The 23881-nt window shown below is 44.5% G+C and overlaps 2 protein-coding genes across 3 annotated transcripts in view; both read right to left on the reverse strand.

The window, feature by feature from the left end:
* The window catches only part of F5 (coagulation factor V), a 67455-nt gene extending 62482 nt beyond the window's left edge, over positions 1-4973 (reverse strand). The window contains exons 1-2 of the mRNA XM_084620127.1: positions 4726-4973; positions 1282-1373 (exon numbers count right to left, since the gene is read on the reverse strand). Of these exons, the coding sequence (XP_084476253.1) occupies positions 1282-1373; positions 4726-4886 (253 nt within the window). The 5' untranslated portion in view covers positions 4887-4973. The remainder of the gene's footprint in view (positions 1-1281; positions 1374-4725) is intronic.
* Positions 4974-9066: 4093 nt separating this feature from the next.
* LOC311524528 (coagulation factor V-like) overlaps positions 9067-23881 on the reverse strand; it is a 64683-nt gene continuing 49868 nt past the window's right edge. Inside the window, exons 18-25 of one of the 2 annotated variants that reach the window (XM_084635692.1) lie at positions 21545-21661; positions 20983-21054; positions 19213-19307; positions 16993-17148; positions 15660-15804; positions 12852-13000; positions 11766-11948; positions 9067-10957 (exon numbers count right to left, since the gene is read on the reverse strand). In XM_084635692.1, coding sequence (XP_084491818.1) covers positions 10811-10957; positions 11766-11948; positions 12852-13000; positions 15660-15804; positions 16993-17148; positions 19213-19307; positions 20983-21054; positions 21545-21661 — 1064 coding nt within the window. In that variant the 3' untranslated portion in view covers positions 9067-10810. Of the gene's footprint in view, positions 10958-11765; positions 11949-12851; positions 13001-14069; positions 14377-15659; positions 15805-16992; positions 17149-19212; positions 19308-20982; positions 21055-21544; positions 21662-23881 lie in introns of those variants that run through there. The other variant, XM_084635693.1, reaches the window with a different exon arrangement.

The following is a 23881-nucleotide window of genomic DNA, read 5'->3' on the forward strand; positions in this document are numbered from 1 at the left end:
CACACAGCCTGTCAAAAATTTGCACAGAAGTAATTTTTTGCACACACAGGGCCTGTGAAAAATTAGAGGGAATATTGTCATGACCCACTTTGTGGTCCCAAGCCACAGTTTGAGAACCTCTGATCTAGGCTGACCTCTTGTATAAGAGGCCATAGAACGTCTCCAAAATAATTCCTAGAGCAGATCTTTTAGAAAAGCTCTGAATCTTGATTTAAAAATAGCCAGTGATGGAGAATCCAGCACAACCCTTGGTAAATTGTTACAATGGTTACTTACTCTCACCGTCAAAAATTTACACCTTATTTCTAGTCTGAATTTGTCTAGCTGCAACTTCATAGAATCATAGAATATCAGGGTTGGAAGGGACCCCAGAAGGTCATCTAGTCCAACCCCCTGCTTGAAGCAGGACCAATTCCCAGTTAAATCATCCCAGCCAGGGCTTTGTCAAGCCTGACCTTAAAAACCTCTAAGGAAGGAGATTCTACCACCTCCCAAGGTAACGCATTCCAGTGTTTCACCACCCTCTTAGTGAAAAAGTTTTTCCTAATATCCAATCTAAACCTCCCCCACTGCAACTTGAGACCATTACTCCTCGTTCTGTCATCTGCCACCACTGAGAACAGTCTAGAGCCATCCTCTTTGGAACCCCCTTTCAGGTAGTTGAAAGCAGCTATCAAATCCCCCCTCATTCTTCTCTTCTGCAGGCTAAACAATCCCAGCTCCCTCAGCCTCTCCTCATAAGTCATGTGTTCCAGACCCCTAATTATTTTTGTTGCCCTTCGCTGGACTCTCTCCAATTTATCCACATCCTTCTTGTAGTGTGGGGCCCAAAACTGGACACAGTACTCCCGATGAGGCCTCACCAATGTCGAAGCCACTGGATCCTGTTATACCTTTCTCTGCTAGATTGAAGAGCCTACTATTAAATATTTGCACCCCACGTAGATACTTATAAACTGTAATCAAGTCACCACCTTAGCCTTCTCTTTGTTACGCTAAATAGATAGACTCTGAGAACTCAATCACTATACAGCATGTTGTCTAACCCTGTAATCATTCTTGTGGCTCTTCTTTGAACCCTCTCCAGTTTAATCAATACTGATAATGAAGGCCAATATTTTTAAGGGAATGGGCTTTTGGCTCCTGGGCTATAGAGAAGAGCCACTTAAATTCTCTCTATATTTGCTTGGCTTGCAGTATATGCTAGCCGTGTGTATACAAATATAGGTACGTTTTCCTGCCCATGGAAGACATTGGCTTTGAAAGTTATTTTCTGCTTACCTGAGAAAGTATCTGTTGGTTTTGCTTTCTTAAAATCTGCTTCATACTCTCTATAGGCAATTTTCTTAAACACAGGCTCTGAATTTTCTAATCTGCAATAGGAAGTATTAAAAGAAATAAATTAAAGGTAAAGCTCCTTAGCTATTCAGTGTGGTCCAGTGGAGTGGGCAGGAGACCGGGCCACTGGAGACCTGGCTTCGATTCTTGGCTCTGTCACTTGGGTAAATCATTTCATTTGTTTCCCCTCCCATTGTGTCCATTTAGAGTGTAAGCTCTTGGGGACAGGGAGTCTCTTAGTACATGTTCATTCAGCACTTAGCACAATGGAGCCCCAGTCGCAGGTGGGGCTTCTGGACACTATTGTGAGAGAGTTTAATAACGTAACAAACCACGTTTTGCTATGCTGTGGCTCCTTTCGGCTCTACTGTGAGGTTGGTATTAGTTTCCTTATTTCACAGTTGCGGGAATAGGAATCCAGAGGGCTGAAGTGACCTGGCCAAGGTCACAAAGGAAGTGCACTGTAGAGATGGGAGCAGAACCTGGATCCCCCATCCCTGTGCTTCATTTTCAACATCACCTGCAATGATCTCAGCACAATCATTCAGTGTGGCAATTATCTGTAACTGCTGTGACTTTTAGGTAAAAAAGAAAATGTGATTCGTTCCCCTTTGAAAGAGCAAACTGGCCTCTTATAAGGCAGCCCAGGGATCAAAGCCATTCAGGAAATTGCTTCTTGGGAAATGTGGCAACTGTCTTTACCTTTTGATGCATAAAAGTATATGCACAAATGGATCCCATGCCCTGTGCTGTAGAAGGAACCCAAGCAGACAAGAGGAAGAGCGCACATGGCTCTTGGATGATGGGTGTTGAGCTGAAATGAAGGTTGGAGGGGCAGAGCTGCTACATTTTGCGTCATGCATCCCTAGCTGATTGGTAGATTTCTTGGTAACTACTGCAGGGGGCGTTCAGCAACAACTCCCTCTCAAAGTCTCCTACCTTCCTTTCAGGAATGTAAGGCACAGGCTTCGTAGGGGGAAGTTGATGACAGTACACAGACAGGGAGACAGGGCAGGTGGATGAAGGGGAGGTCAGCCCATGGTGATGGCTCAGGATCCAGCCTCTGAGTTCAGAGCAGATCTGCTGCCCTGCAAGGCTGTGGATTACCCTAAATCACTCTCCCGCAAGGAAAGAATCGGGCAGAAACGCCATAGGTGTCTACTCCATGGGGAGCAGAACTGGGGACCCTATGAGTTAATAGGGATTTTGTCATTGACTTCAGCAAGAGAAGGCTCTGCTCTATAGAGCTCACTGCTGAGTTTTTCCCTGCAAGAGTTTGTCCTCACAAAGGTGATATGTGACCTCATGTTATGATGTTTGATGGAACTTGCCTGACCGACCCTGGGGCGTAGGAAGAAGGCAGTTATGACAAAAGGAAGAGAATCATTAGAAAAACCTGACATTTTTTCATGAAAATCTTGAATTGAAATTTCAAAAATCTGAAACGTTTCTCCCAGGATTAGCAATAACGTACAGCCAGAAATAATCTTTGACCAGCCAGTGTGCGTAAACAGAGCCAAACCTCTAGCCAGCTTGGTTTCTATACACAGCGATGAGTGGGAGACATACACGTAGCACAAAAGAAACCAAAGAGCAGCTTGGAAATGTCATGGACGTATGAAGGCAAGCCCAAACGGTGTATGTTTGGAGGGCAGGGTGCACTGAAAAATTACACCTGGTCATATCATACACAGCACTGCCAGCCTCAAATGTTCAAAAACATGAGATTTTGTTTGTAAAAAAATTGCCCAAAATAGAGCAGTCCTATTGAGACCTGAGTTGTTTTTAGTGTTGGTGTAGTTGTGTTGGTCCCAGGATATGAGCAAGACAAGGTGGGTGAGGTAACATCTTTTACTGGACCAACTTCTTTCTGAGTTAGCAGCCAATAAAAGAATAGGTAATCACTTTAGAGATCAATTAAATGCATTCAGAGAAGTTTTGGGCCCCCTTTCGAGACACATTTGAATAAAAAACATTCAAACGGATCAAAGAATGTCCGACTTCCATGCCACCTAACCCCTCCACCTTTTCCCTCCTGGGTCCCTCCCTCCTCTCCCTATTCATGTAGGTCTCCTATATTATTACTGGTTTCAGAGTAGCAGCCGTGTTAGGCTGTATCCGCAAAAAAGAACAGGACGACTTGTGGCACCTTAGAGACTAACCAATTTATTAGAGCATAAGCCCATGAAATTTGTTAGTCTCTAAGGTGCCACAAGTACTCCTGTTCTTTATATTATTACTGTAACCTCTACCCTACTGTGTTACACCTATATAGTACTGTCTGGTTTTGTGTGGTCTGTTCTTGCAGCTTTGAAGAGTTGTAAAATTGCATAATTCTGTTGGAGATCCCATGAAGCCTGCAGTATTCAGCAGCGTATATCAGCTGTAAGTCATTTACCTTTTTGTACTTATTGGGGTGGTTTTTAACCACAAAAAAAAATACTAATCCCAAAAAATTTGTCAGTGTTGCCATGGGAACCTGAAAGTGAAACTGAGCAGAAAGCATGAACATGGTGAAACTGACTGTTGTGTATTCATCACCTCAGCTGAAGAAATGTACTTAGTAAGCAACCATAAAGAAAGTAAACTAGATTATTCATTTACATTTTTAAAAATCTATGGTGCTTTTTGTAAGGATCTTTTCTTATTTAAAAATAGATGTAATTTTGCCAACTCTGGTGATTTTTTTGGTTAGTTCTGCGACATTTGATGTTTTTTCTTAAAGCCCCAGTCTCTTGAATCAAAAGTTTGCATGAGAATCTCAGTTTTTTAAAAAAATAAAAAATAATTACCCCCCCCCCCCCAAAAAAAAAACCAGTACATTTTTAGTGGTTGCAGAGAAAACTTGGAAAATGTGACGTGTGACCAAAAAGCAAATAAAAAGAACTTCAAATTTCCCCCCAAATGATGAGATTTTAAACAGATAATAATGTTGAGAGTTTTTTTATTTGCCTTGTGGCTTTTGAGCTTTTCTACACGACTGTGAGGGCCAGAAACTTTTTTTTACTGTTGAAATGAAAGCTGAGATTCTGATGTTTTCACCTAGCTGCAGAATCTCCCGAGACTCATGCAAAAATTCTCAATGTAGGATTGACCCCAGTGACAGTTTGGGGGGCACAGAGGACATGGGACTGAGTCCAAGTTTGCCTTTGTCAAAATGGCATCAATAATAACGGCTCCAAAAAAAATCACATGGTGTGAATAAAACAGCTGATAGCATTGAACTGAATTAAGGGCTTCATCCAACTGGAATCAATGCAAAGACTCTTATCGACTTCCATAGGCTGGATCAGGCCCTAAGCCCAGCTCTGCACAAACTCCTCAGGAGACTCAAGTCCCTTTCAGCCCAGGAGGGAGCTGGTTGCCTCCACATCTTCCTACTCTTACCTGGACTGTTCTTTGGACTGGGGTCTGTAGCTCCAGCTGGTGGTCTCTGCGGCTATGTAGTGCTCCCGGACCCGAGCTGCTCCCACCCGATGCCACGCCAAACCTGGCCACCACAAACCAAGCAGCATCAAGAGAAGGAGGTGCGTGCAGGAGAGCCCCATGGTGCAAGCTCCTGCTGATGTCACACTGGGAGCCACATGAGGCAGTGGCTGCTGCTTTTGCTGCTACTGCTGGGGAAATGCTTTCACTGTGGTTCGTGATGCAAGAAGTGGGGGTGGTGTTAGTGACACCCAGGTCATTGCTCTTCACCTCCTCCTGCTGCTGACAGGAATCAGAGGGGAGATAAACAGCTGCTCAGGCTGCCTTTCCCTCCCTCCCCCACATCTTCCCTGCTGTGTGCCAAGCACAGAGGACAAGCAGCCTCAACCACATAAGGCAGAGTTAGTTGGCTGGGTCGCTGCCTACTAGGGCAGTAGGGTATTAGGGGCAGCGGCCCAAATAAAAACGGTTTATGTGGCTGAGTTGCAGGGTGATGAAGCATAGGGGCAGTAATCCAGTCCAGGTTAGCAAGAACTGACAGCTGCTACCTCAGGACAGCTCTCTGGGGGCCTGTGAGAATCCCGGAGCTCCTAGTTGACAAGCCTCCACATAATCAGATAATTGACTTTAAATGCTCCCCTTATTAGCAGGCAAAATGCCAAACCCAAAGGAGCCAGGGAGACTTGACTCCTCTTTTGTCCAGAGTGAGAATCCCTCTAGCTCAGCTTTGAGTAGAGCTGGCTGAAATTTTTTGAACATTTTCTTGTAAAAAAAAGTCTCTAAAATGATTTTCTTGTCGACATTGTTCAAATTTGACATCAACATTTTCATGCCTTTTTGGATATTTTTGGTTAATTTTTTTTTACACATAAAAAACAAATCAGAAGCATTATCAAAATGGTTATTGACTTTTTTTGGTTTTCTCCCAATGTCAGGTTTTTTTGGTAAAAGGAAAATAGTTGATTTAGGTTTTTGGGAAATGCAAAGTTCCAGTGATCTTTTTGACAGTGTCTCTACTAAAAATTTAAACAAACAAACAAAAATCACAAAAAGTAAAAACAAAGAAAACTAGGTTCAATTTAAAACACTTTGAACCAAAAACATGCTGGCAATTTCACCCAATTAATTTTGGATGTAACCAACCCCCAACTCTAGCTCTGGGATACATTTACAGGGCATTTGTCCATGTTGTACTGTGCTAGTCTCTGGCTCTCACAGATGCATAGATTTTAAAGTCAGAAGGCACCATTATCATTATCCAGTCTGACTGCCTATAAGACACAGGCCATAGGACTTGCCTGAATTAACTCCTGCTTCAAGTCTAATAACTGTGATTGAACGAGAGCACATCTTTTAGAAAAACATGCAATCCTGATTTAAAGATTTCCAGTGACAGAGAATCCACCACATCTCTAGTAAATTGTTCCTATGGTTAATTACCTTCACTTAAAATGTGCATCTTGTTTTCAGTCTAAAAATGTCTAACTTCAACTGCCAGCCATTGGATTTTGTAATGCCTTTTTTCTGGTAGATTAAAGAGCAGTCTATGTTCAGAAATCTCTTCTCCATGTAGGTACCTATAGCATTTGTTATACCTTTGTCTGTTAGACTGAAGAATACTCTGTTATCAAATTTTTGTTCCCCGCATAGTTTCTTCCAGATCATTGACAAAAATGTTAAACAACATAGAAGAATCGATCCCTGTGGGATTCCACCAGAAAAACACCCACTGGATGATGATTCCTCAACTCTCAAAATGAAATTGTAAATGTATCAGTTAGCTATGTTTTTACCCATGTAATGTGTGGCATGTTCATTGTGTGTCATTCTAATTTCTTGACAAATTAAAATACCATGTCAAGTGCCCTACAGAAGTCTAAGTATGTTACATTGACACTATTACTTTTAGCTAAACTTGTAATCTCATCCAAAAAGATATCCAGTTAGAAAACAGATTTTGTCACCCTATAAACCCATGTTGATTGTCATTAATTACATTATCCCTCATTAAGTCAAATCCCACATCAGCCGTTCTATTATTTTGCTCGGGATCCACCTCAGACGGACAGGCCTATAATTACTTGGTCCTCCCATTTTTTTTTTTTTTTTTAAGTACTGGCATAACATTAATTTTCTTCCAGTCTTCTGGAACTTCCCCAGTGTTCCAAGACTTATTCAAAATCAATAGCAGGGGCCAGAGAGCCCCCCAGCCAGCTCTGAAGACTCTTGGATGAAAATTATCCAGGCCTGCTGATTTAAAAATGTCTAACTTTAGTAGCTGTTGTTTAACATCCTACTTAGTTACTGTTGGAATGGAAAATATTTCATCATAATCATATGAGATGAAACTACTGTCTTGCTTTTTCCTCCAAACATAGAACAGAAATATTTATCAAACACACATCTGCCTTTTCTGTGTTATTATTGACAATTCCACTATTTCCTCTAGTAATGGACCAGTTACCGTTGTAGGATTCCTTTTGTTCCTAATGTATTTAAAATTTTCTATGGCAAGCAGAAATAAGGACAAGAAAATTTCTCTTTGTGTCCTTTTGCTTCTTTTAAGTTTCTACCGTTACTATCTTGTGATTTATGTTAATTTCTATTAACTTCTCCTTTTTCCCATTTTTCATTAGAACAAATGGAAAAAAGGGGAAGTTGATAGCAACTAATATAATTTATATATAAAATTTGCTGCTGCTTTTACTTCTCTCAGAGCCAGGTTGCTTTCTAACCAGTGTAGTCTTGCACCTAAACAAACATTGGCGGATTTAGAGTTGGTGGGGCCCTGTGCGCAGCTTCATTTTTGGGGCCCCCACCTTGGTAGTGCCAGCTGGGAGCCTCGAGCCCTTTTAAATTCGCCAGGCCCCAAGGCAACTGCCCCTTTGGCCCCACCACCCATCGGCAGCTCTGGGTGCGGGGGTGCTGCAGTACCCCCACATTTTATGTGGGGCTCCGTTGCCACCCTGGACCACTTAGGTTAAAACATATTGTTAGGAGCACAGAACTGCAGGGGCTGCCAAAACTTCCCCATGCCACTCCACTAGCACCTTGACATATATTAAGAATCATTAAGAAAGGGATAGACAAGACAGAACATATCATATTGCATCTATATAAATTCATGGTACATACGCCCATGTTTTGAATATTGCGTGCAGATCTGGTCGCCCCTCTCTAAAAAGATGTATTGGAATTGGAAAAGGTTCAGAAAAGGGCAACAAAAATGATTAGGGGTATGGAATGGCTTCCGTATGAGGAGAGATTAATAAGACTGGGACTTTTCAGCTTGGAAGACAGGATACTGGGCTAGATGGACCTTTAGTCTGACCCAGTGTGGCCATTCTTATGTTCTTGAGACAGGTTCATCATGTAGCAGCCTTGTTAAATCTAAGGCCACTTCTGGATACTCAGGTAGAAGCTGTGTGGCCAGAAGTGCTATTTCCCCCCACCAGTGTCTGGCAATAAAGTGTGGCCCTTGCTACACAGTGATCCATGCCATCATCACCTTGGGCTCTACAAAATGTGACAATAGGTGATCACCCTGAATCTGGAGCTGGTATAAAGCATAGCTGCTCAATTATTAAGTATTTTCATGACAAGAGCATGTAACATGGGTGCTCTGACTTATCAACAGACAACAGAAGTGGAGCACCCTCCAGATTTCTATGGAAAAAGGTTACTGACAGGGAGGCAAAGATCCCTCGGCTCTGGAACCGATTTTCCCCATTTCCCACATGAATTTAGATCTGTTAATCCTCAGGACATGCCTGCAAAATCTACCTCTTTTCTTGGGAATGGTTTGAGACACGTAGGGTGATGTCCTGGCCCTACTGAAGTCAGAGTATGCCAATGATATCACTGGAGCTAGGACTTCACTCCAGAACTTTTGTTTGTTTAAACAAAAATATTTTTGTCTGGGAAGTCATGGCTGGGTTGAACATAAAACACTTTAAAACGGCTTATACGGATGTAACAACTGATCACTTAGAAATATGCAGTTATTAAAACTGTTTCACAGTATGAAAGGATCTCAGTACTTAGGAAATTTTAGCTGCAATCAACCTGAAAACTTTCACATGAACTGTTTGGTGATTTTGCTCCAGGCCATTTTTTGTTGCAAACATTTCATTTTTGGTGATGGTTTTCTCAAGCTGGCAAAGTTGCCTTTCAAAATATGGAAAATCAGAAACGTTAACATTTTGCTCTTCACTCCAGAAATTCAGCTGTACTTTCAAGTGGAAAACGGTGACAGTATGAAATATTTTAAAAAGGCAGAATAAAATGTGAAAAAAATATTGATTGAGGTTTTAAAATTTTATTTCACTTTTTTATACATCTTTACTTGGAAACACATACATTTTTTGATATAAGAACTCTAATTCTCTTGAAACAGCTTGAGACAATACTTTATAAGGTTAGAGACCAAAACATGGCCCTGGGTTCTTCATGATATTCTGCCCCAGGCCATGAAGGACCCAGGTGAGCAGAGGGAGTCCTCTGCTGACAAGACTGGAGCCTAGGACAGTACTAAAAGCTTAGCTAAAACTCTGTTAAAAAGATATATTCAGGGACAGCAAATATATTCTCACTGAGCGCATCCATCCAGAGAAAATCTATAAATGTTTTCTGCACCATAGCAGTGCCACCAGCAATAATGTTGGCAAATACTGTAGCATAGACAAGGTGTAGGTGTCTTTACCGTAGTGTTATCGAATCCTATTTTGTTACCATCACGTTTCCCATCAACAGCCAAGAAGGCTTGTTTCTTCCAGTAGGGATAACAAAACAGCATTGCCTAGCTTCTAGTGGTTAGAGCATGGGACTGGAAGCCACGAATCCTGTTTCTGGTTCTACCACTGACCTGCCATGATCTTGGGCAAATCACTGTCTCTCTCTATGCTTCTTTCCTGCCACCTATAAAGATACTGTTGATCCCCACCCAGGGGTGCTGAGAAGATTAATGGTTATTTAGGATATATAGAGTCAGAGGCATGCGTGGTGTTTAAAAAAGCAAATATAAAGATGAGGGCCCTAGATTCTCAGAGAAGGGGTTGCAGATCCTTGATCTTGAGGCCACTTCTATGTCAGCCCCAGCAGAGATCAGAGCAGAGTGGAGGCTTCTCTTGTCTACACTGACTGGCTATGACCCTCCAAGGGACCACCTACCAGCCAAGAATAGCTGGAGTGCAGCATCACACCCGCTTCCCAGCCCCAACACCAACGGCTACTGGATGGTGGTATAGACAGTGGTTTTATGTGTACTGGGGACTCCCCCTTCAAGGGGAATGCCTAGGGAGGGACATCTGATAGCTTTCAGCAGTGAGGGGGCTACAGAGAGAGCAAATCTGGGCTCAGGATTAAGCCCAAGGTCCCTGCCCTCAGGAGATTTAGTGTAAAATTAGGTCAGGACCAGGACAAAAGGGAAACGTGTGTGACTGGGGGAAGATGACAGTGGTAGAGAAATGGAGGGAATGTGTTTGGGTGCCCAGATTCCCATGGAAAGGGGCATGTCAATCTTGCATGCTTTGTGGATTTGATGTTTGTTACTTTCTCTTTTTAAGGGTGGGTCTACACTGCAGCTCGGACGGTGCAGGTAAAGAGACACGTGTTAGCTCTGCTCCAGCTTGGGTGCTAAAAATAGCAGTAAGGCCATGGCGGCACGGGCTAGCCACCTGAGAACAATCCCACCTGGCCTCTGCGTCCATACGTGGTTGGCCAGCCTGAGCTGCCGCCCATGCCGCTGCTCGAGCACGCAAGCTCAAGTGGAGCAAGCACGTGTCTACCCACCCGCTCTGGGAAGCTCCCTCCCAGCTGCTGTGCAGTTCTATCCTTAATGTACATTTATATGAATTAAATATCTGCCAATGAAATCTCTCGTTTAATTCACATTGGCAAAACACTAAGATCCTTGGAGGAAAGGCACTTCAGAAGGACTAAATCTGATTACTCTAAGAGTTTAAAAAATGTAGTTCTGCACAGTGATTGCTGAAAAGTGTCAGGCTCCCAGACTTGGCCGTTCGTGTGTACTCTGTGTGTCCAGCATTTAGGAAGGATCACAGCCAAAGAGTTCTACCCGGAGAGCAATGCTTCGATTCCAGGTTTTAGGAACAATGCGGATGAACCTGGAAAATATGGGTGGATTCAAGAAATGCTTGACCTGTCCGCTGCTGTTCTCATTCCCCCTAAATACCTGAAAGTAAACAAAACAAGGAATTAGTTTGGGAAAATATTATTAAAAAAAGCGGATGCATTTGTAAGGTATCTAAATACTTCAGAGTTGCTGCGTTCGGGAACCGGGAGATCACACCAGTGTTGTATATACAGCCTTCCTCCTCTAGGTCACTGGTTCAAATCCAGTCAAATCCAAACTGTGGTCTCTGTTTCTGTCTATATCACAAAAACTATCACCACAATTGGTGCTAACTGGCCCCTGTGTTGGCTGGGGACTGACAAATCTCCCCTCTCTTATCCCTAGATGTGGTCCCTGCAGGTTGGGATTGAAGCACTTCCGTCAAGGTAGCTTGGGGGATTTTGTAAGTGCTGTACTTGCTGTGTGGATGTATGGAGGTCTCAGCTCTGTCAATCTGGGACCTTTCACCAGCACTAAATTCAATTAAAAAAATTAAAGCAAAAAATATTTTGCAGTGAAGTTTGGCAGAGGCTTCCGCATACACATTCTGTGCATTCCTTTGAAATGTCCCTCTTTAAAAGGCACACCACTGATTTCATCCCAGGTTCAACGGCATTCCACTCACATGTAGCATCTCCTCCCTTTTACTGGTGTAAATTATTTACATCAGAAATGAAGAGCCACAAAAGGGAAGTTCGAGAGTTCTCTAAAATAGAAGAACAACTCCACCAGCATTTTAAATTCAACTGCAGGAACAATTTTTTGTGCCCCTGATTCTGGGGCTGTCCCTCATTTGGGCCTTGAGAAGTATGACAAAGTGCTCGGGATTCAGAAAAAGGGACAGAATTCTCCGAGTTTAAAATGGTACCTTTCCCACTGAAGTGGTGTTATCCATATAAGGTTTCCATTCTGTGCCTTCATCACTGAAAAGGATGGCGTAGGTTTTCACAAACAGCTCCACAGACATGGACTTGCAACCCTGGGTTGTGATAGCGGTTATCTTCTTCGCTTTGAGGAGATCAATCTGCAACCACTGCTGGTTGTTGTTTGACTACAATCAATACAAAGAGTAATGTGAGAGCAAACGTGTGTTTGTGTCAATATTGGCACAACCAGAAACGTTGCTCAATGACAGTTAAAGTGGTATGAAGACATCCACCCACCCAGAACGTCAAACCTATGCAAACCAAGTTAAGGGAAGTGCTACCAGCATTCTCTGCTGGCCACACATCAGTTTAATCACTGCAGATGATACACGCTGACCCTCCATCCAGCATTCACTTCCATCGCCAACGCAGAATGAAAAGCAATAAAAATTCATCCCTGGTGAATTACCATAGCTCTTATAAAGCACTTCTCATCAATAGATCTCAAAGCGCTTTACAAAGTATCATCATCATCCCCATTTTACAAATAGGGAAACTGAGACATGCAGGGAACTGACTTGCTCAAGGTCACCCAGCAAGCCAGTGACAGAGATGGTTATAGAACCCAGGCCTCCGGAGTCTCACTCCAATGCTCTAGTCACTAGGCAGTACTGCCGATCAACAGTAAAGCCAACAGGATTACACCAGATGAATTTGGCTCACAGGCCACCAACCTTCAGCGCTTACTCATCCACTGAGTCCAAAGAAACCACTCCCATGAGTAAGGGCTGCTGGGCCTGCTTCCAGTCTCCACACAGTTTCATTGCTTTCCACGTCACATTATGAAATCAGTAAATGTTCTTTTTTTAAAAAAAGAACACCACCACCTCTCTCCCTTAAAGGAGCTGGGCATGTCCCAAACCTCCCGCTGGAAGGGAACTAAACAGGCTTTTCCCAGGAGGACTGAAAAGAAGCAGCCAGAGCACAGCATGGAGGGGACACAGGCACAGACATACACCAGAGCAGCAGCACATTCGCTAACAGCAGCAGCTTTGACTGAGCAGTTTTTTCTTCTGTTTGCTTGTTACCTTTGCTTGCCAGGCATTCAGCCTCCCTTGCTGATTGAGACGCGCGAGGGAAGGCTCCCATGCGTTATACCAGGATATCTTATAGGAAGAAGCTGTAATCTGAGCTTTTTTGATCTCCCCATTTTCCATTCCCAGCGGCAGAGAGCAACCTGTTAAGAGAATAGCAGTAGGTCTCCATTTAATCTCTTGAGCAGCAGTGGACCAGAGGAATAAGCAACAGGCTAGGAACGCCTGAGTTGTCATCCCGTCTCTGCCACTGACTTGCTGTGTGGCCTTGCTCAAGTCATTGTAACTGCCCTTGTGCCTCAGTTTCCCCATCTTTAAAAGGGAGGTAATGCATAGTTGTTGTGAGCATTCATTAGTTAAAATGCATAAAGCACTTTGAAGTTGTGAAGTGCTATCTAAATTCTAAATGCTCAGGACATGGGAGAAGAGAATACATTTGCAGTCAGGGAGTGGAGCTCTCTTTGCTCAGTCATCATTAAAACGAAGCCCAGCAGATCTGTGAAATAAAAGGTTTGTTTATCTCTGCCTGTTATGGGTGAGACTGTGAAAAGCACCCAGAGTTAGACCAATTCTGACTGAGTGCTTTTGAAAGTCCCACTCTGTATTCTTATATTGCAATTCAAGGATTTCACAAGCATCTTGTGATGTTTGGATGCCCAACTTGAGAAACCCAGTTTTCAGAGGGTGGGCAGGGCTCAGTCTGAAAATCAGGCCTCTTTGAGGGGTCTCATGTTAGGCACCAAAGATCATGAATTGCTTTTGAAAATAAGAATGGGGGATTTCAATTATCCCCATATTGACTGGGTACATGTCACCTCAGGACGGGATGCAGAGATAAAGTTTCTTGACACCTTAAACGATTGCTTCTTGGAGTCCTGGTCCTGGAACCCACCAGAGGAGAGGTAATTCTTGATTTAGTCCTAAGTGGAGCACAGGATCTAGTCCAAGAGGTGAATATAGCTGGACCACTTGATAATAGTGAGCATAATATAATTACAGGTTTCAGAGTAACAGCCGTATTAGTCTGTATTCGCAAAAAGAAAAGGAGTACTTGTGGCACCTTAGAGACTAACCAATTTATTTGAGCATGAGCTTTCGTGAGCTACAGCTCACTTCATCAGATGTATGCCGTGGAAACTGCAGCAGACTTTATATATACACAGAGAATATGAAAAAATACCTCCTCCCACCCCATTGTCCAGCTGGTAATAGCTTATCTAAAGTGATCATCAGGTGGGCCATTTCCAGCACAAATCCAGGTTTTCTCACCCTACACCCCCCCACACAAATTCACTCTCCTGCTGGTGATAGCCCATCCAAAGTGAAAACTCTTTACACAATGTGCATGATAATAAAGTTGGGCCATTTCCTGCACAAATCCAGGTTCTCTCACCCCCCTCCCAAAAACCACACACACAAACTCACTCTCCTGCTGGTAATAGCTCATCCAAACTGACCACTCTCCCCATATTGCTTATTGCCATATTGCCATTTTCCATTCCCAGCGGCAGAGAGCAACCTGTTAAGAGAATAGCAGTAGGTCTCCATTTAATCTCTTGAGCAGCAGTGGACCAGAGGAATAAGCAACAGGCTAGGAACGCCTGAGTTGTCATCCCGTCTCTGCCACTGACTTGCTGTGTGGCCTTGCTCAAGTCATTATAACTGCCCTTGTGCCTCAGTTTCCCCATCTTTAAAAGGGAGGTAATGCAGGGTTGTTGTGAGCATTCATTAGTTAAAATGTGTAGAGCACTTTGAAGTTGTGAAGTGCTATCTAAATTCTAAATGCTCAGGATGTGGGAGAAGAGAATACATTTGCAGTCAGGGAATGGAGCTCTCTTTGCTCAGTCATCATTAAAACAAAGCCCAGCAGATCTGTGAAATAAAAGGTTTGTGCGTCTGCCTGTTATGGGTGAGACTGTGAAAAGCACCCAGAGTTAGACCAATTCTGACTGAGTGCTTTTGAAAGTCCCACTCTGTATTCTTATGTTGCCATTCAAATAAACTAACAAGGGACTTGTTGTCCAGGGAACTGGAAGGGGGATCCACAGTCTCTCATTTCTAGGCTGTAGGTTTGAATCCAGCCCAGGGCAGGCACAACTGCAAATCACCCATGCAATGACTGTGCAATGGCTTGTGTGAAATGAGTTTACGGACTTAGTCCTGTTCCTGTTGGCCACAAGCTCACATCACCACTTCAGGTAGTGCTGACCATCAGCACGCTAATGGGCCCCTTTGTTGTTCTCAGAGAGGCCTATGACTGAATGAGACATGAAGAGTAAACTCTGCTCCCACTCCTAGAGGAAGTTTCCCCAGGTCTGTGTTAAGGCACATACATAAGGCAGTGTGCAGGAAGCTAGCACTGCATCTGACCATGCCTTGTCTGTTCTGTGCATAAGCAGAGAAAAGCCGTCTCCAGAGCTGTCAATCCAAATACAAACACCAGTACTAAGGGTGGGCTTTTCCAAAGCACTGAACGGGGAAAGACCCCTAACATCCAGTGGCTTTGAATGGGAGTTGGGTACCTAGATGCTTTTAAAAATCGCACCCTACATTCATTAAGGCCAGGGATTTCAGAAGCATCTGTGATGTTTGGTTGCCCAACTTGAGAAACCCAATTTTCAAAGGGCGGGCAGGGCTCAGTCTGAAAATTAGGCCCTTTGAGGTGTCTCATGTGAGGCACCGAAAATCATGAGCTGCTTTTGAAAATCTCGGTCCATTAAAAAAAATAAATAAATAAAAAGTGGAACCTATTTTTCTAAGGTGTAGAGGTGAACAAAGTACCCGGGAGTTCTCATTGCTCACCTTCGACTTCGCAGCCCAGGAGTTCCATCCGAAGAGTAGGCCTGTTGTAGGAGTCAGTTGGATAGACCCTGATATACCTCGCAATGATAGGTGGATCAATATGGTTGTCTTTTATCCCATGGGCATCTGAATTACCTTCAAACAACTAGTAAAACAGAAAAAAGCAATTAAGAATTCACAAAAGATAATGATATTAATTTAAAGCAATTGCAAGCTTGGTCCTGCAAACCCTATGTCATGCGATTAAGTCTTTACTTATGCAGTTTCAATGGGGCTACTCACATTATAGCAAAACCTAAAAATACATCATCCTTATCTTTGCCTTACTATAGCATCCAGAGGCTAAATCAGGGACCCAGTGTGTTAGGCGCAGTACAGACCCCTATTAGGATATTAATAGGCAGACAACTAAGACCAGTAAAGACCTAACGTGTGTTAACGCCTATCATTCAAACACCACGGTACTGTGGGTATGGCTACACTACTGCAGCTGCAGGTGCAGTGGGGTGCTGGAGCTGTACCACTGTAGTGCCAGAGCGTTCCCCCTTCCTTTGTCACTGGAAGGGCTTTTCCATCAGTGTAGTTAATTCTCCTCTTCAAGAGGTCGATGGAAGAATTCTGCATCTACAGTGGGGCATAGGCTGACCTAACTACATTGCACAGGGTGTGATATTTTTCAGAGCCCTGAGCAATGTAGCTAGGGCAATTTGATTTTTAGGTGGAAACCAGGCCGCAGAGTTGAGCTCCAGCAGGTAGGGGACGGATGTTTGGGCATAGCTAGGAGACTCCTGGAAGGGCAGGTGCGATATGGACACCTGGGTTGCACATGCGTTAGGTAGCTACTGCTAATATTGCTTTGCTAACTATTGTGACAGGGTGCAAGGGCTGGTCCGCACTGAACAGGGGCAGGAGTTCAGCCCAGCGTCCCACTCTCCTTGCACATGTGCTCAGGGGAAAGACTGTGAGACAGAAGTGAGGCCTGTGCAGAAGTGGGGCTGCACAACCAGGGTTACAGGGCTGGGTTGAAGCCCAGGCTCGGGAGATTCCTTATCTCTTATTACGATCCTGTATTCTCCTTTGTTATACACACCAGGCCAGACTAGTAAAGGGATCTAGGTGCCTCATGATGCAGATAGGCATCTAGTGCTGTTTTCAAAACGCCCTTTAGGTCCTTTGGAATTAGTGGGATTTTCCAATCTGCATCTTCATGCGCCTAGATACCTTTAAAAATCCGACCCCTTATTCCTTGAGAAAAGCCCCTGGTGGCTGCCTGTTACTTTCTGCTGAGCTGCGTAAAGCCGGGGAGGCTGTGGTGATTAACGAGCAGGCAGACCTTCTGTCCCCCAGTGCTGTTTCCTATGAAGGTGATCCACTTCCGTTTGTCCTTGCTGTAAGTCATAAAGAACTCTTTGACATAAAAGGACTTCATCAACTGCTTGGCTCCCTGCGTCTGTATCCCTGTGATCAGAACTTCCCTTTGCAGGTCCACCTGTAGAAGACCAAGATACACAAACTGTAAGAAAAGCTGCACCGTGAACCCGATTTCATCCTCTGGCACCTAGGGCATGGTGCCCAGGCCTGCATTTAGGCACTCAGAATGGCACTGCCATACCCGAGATGGGTAACGGGGTGTCTAAGCGCTGGCGCAAGAGTCCAAATGAGGAGTTGTGTCCTAACCTATTTTATTGATGCATGTATTTATTTGTAGGCATTTTTGGGGTGCCCACCACCACAGTATCTGGGCACCTGACAAACATTAATGAATCCATCCTCGCAGCGTCTCTGGGTGAAGCAGTGGAGTGTTACTATTTCCATTGTACAGAGAGTGAGGCACAGAATGGGTAAGGCATAATTTCAAAAGCAGCCTCTGGTTTTGAGCATCCAGCCTGAGATAACCAGGGCTTGTTTTTGGGGGATGTTGAGCCCCTCACCCCAACTCTAGCTGAAGCCACCAGGGGCCATGAGAGCTCAGCACCTCTGAAAAATTAGAATCTGGTGTCTCAAGCTGGGCACAGAAGCACCCTCAGAAGAGAAGTGGGGGGAAGAAAGAAGAGAGGAAAGGTGTTGGGCTGATAGCTGGGGGAGAGTGAAGTCTTCCTTTTATCCACCCAACATGGGGAGTGACAGTGCAACCTTCCCCCACACTAGCCCACCCACAGGCCTCCGCCCAGAGCTGCAGGTGCCATCCCCAGGGGTCAGAGGGGTGTTCAGTCTCCACGGCCCATCCAGTCCTTGGTCTCTCTTCTGAGACTCTCAGCAAGGGGGCCAGTTAGCACCAGTTTTGGTGGGAGAAGGGGTGGGTTTGTGATGTGGACTGAGAACATCAGCTCATTATACACAAGTCTCTGAACAAGGCTCATACCGCTGTGATTTTCTGGCTCCAGCAAAACCAGGCTGGATTCAGACAAGCGAGGTCGCAGAGAAAGCCTGCACATCCTGTTATCTATCTCGTGAGCTGTCCAAGTTCCTCCTTAGCAGCAGTTTTAATTGAAAATCCATAATAACCTGCAGCTGCTTATTGAAAGTTTCTCTTTGATCCAGTAAGATGAGCAAAGAGGCAATTTTTAGAGGAGATAGGCTTTTAGGTAGGAGATAGCACAGTTCTGACTGGGTAAGCAAGGAGTCTGGGAGGCTCCCATTTGCCACATCTGGTAAAGCAGCTGCCTAGGGATCACTCATGTCCCATTTAAGAGCATGAGCTGCAGTGACATGCAGGACATACCGTCTGTCAAGCTACAGAGAGCAGATACCACAACAAACAGGCAATTTCTGCAAAATCTTCTAGTGCTCCAGCCAGTTCTAAGGAAGTACTCAGCGTGCGCCTGATTTTCAAAACAGCTCAGCTACCTGTTAGGCACCGAAATGAAGTGACCAGATACTCAGAAGTACTCCGCATCCAGGAGTCTCCACTCTTGAACATCTGGCCAAGTCTTTAGGGGCCTAACAGGTCGCTGAGCTTCTCCAAGAACCTGGCCACTTGTTCTGGGGTTTCTGGACAGCCACTAGAATCGGAACAGGAAGAGCTTAAAGTACAAAACAATTTGTAATTCATTAACCGCCCCCCGCCCTCCACACACACACACACGCCATGTAACAGTTTGTGTCCTGAAGTAGAAACCAGATGTCTAACCCATGACTAGACTGGAGGATTAGCTGGTCACTCAGCAAGGGCTGAATACATATACACATTGAGAGAAGGGGACAGCAAAAGGACAGACTGTTTATCTACAGTATGATTATACCCTGGGCAGCGGCAGAGCAAACTTCCCCGCAATTCCCTCCAACAACAGGTCACGACCCTGACACAATACTGGGGCAGTGGCTCAGCACTCACTTGAAGAGGACCATGCGTCCTACTGAATCACCAGTACCACTTCCTGCAACACCTGAGTTTTCCTCGGCAGCCTCTTTGGGAAGTCTAGTTATAGTTTGACCTTGTTTAACACACACGACACCTAAAATAAACCCAGCATGTGTGTGGTGGTGTAGCTGCAGGCATCAGCTAACCTGTCTGGACCTTACAGTGGGCAAGTATGTATGATACCAACCATACCTGGATCCATGGAAATTCACCTTGCTCCATGTCCGTGCTCCAAGCATTATATTTTCCAGCGTTGTTTAATCTTGCTAATTTAGGTTCCCAGTAGTCTAGGTGGAAAAAAGGAACAAGGATAAAAGGTAAAAATCAAGGAAAACTAGAAAGCCACTGCGTGCATGTTTCAGTTCTTCTTTGGTTTGTCCCGAAGGAAGAGACTCCAGTACAAATACCTGATAAGCTGTAAAGCTGACAAAAGCTTCAGAGACATTGGATGTTATCAGCAAATAAAAATTGATTGTAGATTTGAAAACATTATAGTCAGAAAAGTGGCTTTAAAAATAACAATACCTAGCTCTTATCTAGCACTTTTCACCAGCAGCTCTCAAAGCACTTTATAAAAGGGATCGGTATCATTATTCCCATTTTACAGATGAGGAAAACGGAGGCACAGAGCAGTGAAGTGATTTCCCCAACGTCACCTAGCAGACCAGTGGCAGAACTAGAAAAAAAACTCAGGTCTCTTGAGCCCCCAGTCCCATGCTCCAACCATTAGGCAACATTGCCTCCCGTGGCACCCTTTTATTTAACATACTACTTCCTTTGGCTTTGTCAGCATTAGGAGTTGGAGTCAAGTTGAAACATGCAGCAGCTAGAGCTAAACAGCGTTTGGTTACTAGCGGTGGAGGCAGAGTCAAACCACGTTCTACATCCACTGTGGAAAGCAACCCCTCGTGAAGGGCACTGTGTTAAAAATCAATTGTTTCTCTTGTCTGACAGATAATTTTCAAATGTGTGTGACTTGATTACTTCTAAAGCAAATGCCTTCAGAGGCATCCGTCCCTCACAGAGGGCTAAATCCACAGGAAGTTTGAAGTCTCCAAAATAAGCCATTTGTTTATAATGGCAGGGAGGAAATAGCATCTGAAAATAGTACCCACCCATGGGTATATGGAATGTTACCAAACTCTTCATCAAAAGCTCACCTTCGGGATGGGAATAAGCGTGAGAAATCAAAGACCCCAACATTGCTTGGAATGTCATTTTGCAGCGTTTTACTCCCTTATAATATTCATACACTGCACTTCTACATCTCATTCCCCTTAAAAATAGCAATGAATTCTCAATACCATTTTACAGCTGGAGAAACTGAGGCACTGGGGGGAGAAGTGACTTGTCCAAGGCCACCCGGCAGGCCAGTGGCAGAGACAGGAATAGAACCCATGTCTCCTGACAACCCTGCCCTGTACATTAGCCAGCAGGTAGAACAGGAGGAGCAGAAAAGCCTGCCTCACTGTCAGAAGACTACAGTGATATGGGCCTGGTTTGTACACTTAAGTTTTGTCAGCATAGCTGCTGGTGAGAAGCAGGTTGGCAGGGGGAATCACACCTCCTAGCTGACATAGTTATGCTGGCAACCTCCTCCCCCCCGATCTTCTGGAGGTATAGCTAATGCTGTTCAGGGAGGCAGTGTAGCTGTCGCATCAGAACTCCTTCTGCCAGCCTAGGATGCATCTCAGCTATGCCAGCAGAGCACCCTAGTGATGCAGCCAAGCTCTGCAGTGTACACATGGCCTTGGGCTGCTCAGTCCTGCTCCGACTCTGGGCCAACAGAACCAGAGAGCTTTCTGAAGTCTGACAGCCTGTTAATTCCTGAAATGATGCCAGAAGACAGTAGCATACGTGAAACACAGAGCTGCAGAGAAAATCTACAATTGCACTGCCTGGTGCCAAGTCATAGTACTGAGGACCATGTCTGACCTTCTCAAATAATGTGTTTCAACTCACTTATGTGACGAGAAGCACTGATCTGTGAATCAAGTATAAGTCCATTCATTAGGCCCATTGGTAACTTGCACTCTAGAGAGAACACAAATATGTTTGATTACTGATGAGCTGCATTTCATAACTTATCAGGAAAAGGAGGGTCATTCAGAGTCATGTTTGAGGAGCTGGCTGGGCCTTTCTGAGGAGGTCACCCTTTGTGCCAACTCCCAGTAGGGCACATTTGGGACTCTATCACTGTTTAAAAAAAAAGAAAGAAAAACAAGAAAAAAGAAAGGTCTGTATGCCCACAGGATCAAAATCATCTCTGCATTCAATTCCCTCAATTAAGGATTCATAGGTGATTTTAGGGAATCAACAAATGTAAAGTTAGTGCTCTGAATGCAATACAACACTTCTTTTAAATTCAGTTTACTATAATCATTCCATGAGCTCCCCCTTTTTAATCTAGCCATTTCCTCAATTCAGATGCTATTCAGTCATTACTGTCCCATGCCCTGAAAGGGAGAGAGAACTTTAGAACTAGAATCCTGTATCTTAGAATGATCGTGATCAGATTCAGTACCTTTCTCTACAACGATAAAGGAGGCCTGCATTCCAGCTTGCTGATATTCCCCCACTTCGGTGTCTAAAAGCCACATGCCAGCTTTTGGTGGTGTCATTTCAATAGTTCGAAATGAGCCTTTAAAAGAGAGAGGAGAAAAACAAATCACAGCTCATCTATTGAAAGGTTAGCAGGAGATTGGCTGACACAGAACAGTGAGGCTGGATAAACCAGGGCCTATCGATCCTGCCCATTTCTGGTGGCTTGACAAAGTGCAAATATCCTGCACCTATTGGAAAGCGTAGCAGATCCACGAACATCCTTCTCCTTTTAATAAACAGGTTCTAATTGGAGACATGCGAGAATCAAAAGTTCAGATCTCAATCCAAGCTTCACCGCTTTAAAATTTACTTTTTCACATAACCTTGGAATCAGGCACATATTTTGTATAATACTGCATACACAGTGTGTGCTGTGTGATCATGTAGTGAATGACCTAACCTTTTACGTGGATTCATGCTCTGGTAACAGTAACTCTGAGGGGCTGATGCTGGCCCCTGCTCCAGCCATGGCTCTGGCAGTGTGTAAGGGTTGTAAAGGAGCCAGAACAGACCATGCACTTGAGGGGAATTCTCCCCGAGTCACAGCCGTATGCTGCTCCCACCATCCCGACACGTTCTTAAAAACCTCCAGTGATGGGATTCCACAAACTCGCTTGGAAGCCTATTTCAGAGCTCAACTACCCTTAGAGTTAGAAAGTTCTTCCTATTGTCTAACCTAAATCTCCCTGGCTGCAGATTAGGCCCATTACTTCTTGTTGGCCCTTCAATGGAGAACAACTGGTCACCTTCCTCTTTATAACAGCTCTTAACATACTAGAAGACTGTTAGCAGGTCACCCCTTCAGATTTCTCTTCTCAAGACTAAACATGTCCAGTTTATTTAACCATTCTTCAAAGATCAGGTTTGCTAACCCTTTTATCATTTTTGTTGGTCTCCTTCAGACCGTCTCCATTTTGTCCACATCTTTCCTAAAGTGTGTGCCCAGCACAGGGGCCGGCTTCTAATTTCCCCCGGGGGTGCTCAACCCCTGCTCCGCCCCAGGCCACGCCTCCATCCCCGCCCTCCCTCTTCCAACCCCCACTCCACCCCCGCCTCTTTCTGACCCCTCCCCCAAGCGCACCCCATTCCTGCTCCTCCCCCTCCTGCACAGCTGTTCCACAGCGGGCAGGAGGCACTGGGAGGGAGAGGTAGGAGTTGATTGGCGAGGGCCAGCGGCAGGCGGGAGTGGAGCTTAGCTGCCGGTGTGTGCTAAGCACCCGCTAAATTTTCTCCATGGATGGTCTGGCCCTGGAGCACCCACAGACTCTGCACCTATGGTGCCCAGAGTTGGACACAGTACTCCAGCTGAGGCCTCACCAGTGCCGTGTAGAGCAGGACAATTACTTCCCGGGTCTTACATACAACACTCCTGTCAATAGACCCCAGAATGATATTAAGCCTTTTTCACAACTGCATCACATTGTTGACTCATTTTAAAGTTGTGATCCACTATAACCCACAGATCCTTTTCAGCAGTACTACCGCCTCACCAGTTATTCCCCATTTTGTGTTTGTGCATTTCATTTTTCCTTCCGAAGTGAAGTACTTTGCACTTGTCTTTATTGAATTTCATCCTATTAATTTCAGACCAATTCTCCAATTTGCTAAAGTTGTTTTAAATTCTAATCCTGTCCTGCACCCCTCCCATCTTGGTACCACCTGCAAATTTTACAAGCACTCCGTTATCCATGTCATTAATGAAAATATTGACTAGTTCTGGACCCAGGAGTGACCCCAGATGGACCCCACTGGATAAGCCCTCCCAGTTTGACAGTGAACCACTGATAACTACTCTTTGAGTACCATCTTTCAATCTCTTGTGCAACCACCTTATAGTAATTTCCCTAGTTTGGTTATGGCAGTGTCATGTGGGATTGTATGAAAAGCATTTTGATGGCAACAAAAAAGAGCTCTATTGAAATTATTAACTAGTTATTCATGGGCTCTTTCTTTTCAGTATGAATACTAAGGTCTCTATCCACAAGTCTCCAAGCACTTTACAAAAGGCAATCAGCACTATTGTCCTCATTTTGCAAATGGGGGAAACCGAGGGACAGAGCAGGAAAGGAACTTGCCCATGTTCACACAACAGGTCAACGGCAGACTGCCTCCAACCTCTATCTCCCCTATACAAACCTGCTATGCCTGATCAGGACATCAGTCCATGCACTCCATACCCCATCTCCAACGTTGCCCAATAACTTACACTGCAGAGGAGGGCGGCCTCCGCTCCAGTCCCACCTCAATGAGGTCGATC

The sequence above is a fragment of the Lepidochelys olivacea genome (genome assembly GCF_965140295.1).
Source record: "Lepidochelys olivacea isolate rLepOli2 genome assembly, chromosome: 1".
In the NCBI taxonomy this organism is placed as follows: domain Eukaryota; kingdom Metazoa; phylum Chordata; order Testudines; family Cheloniidae; genus Lepidochelys; species Lepidochelys olivacea.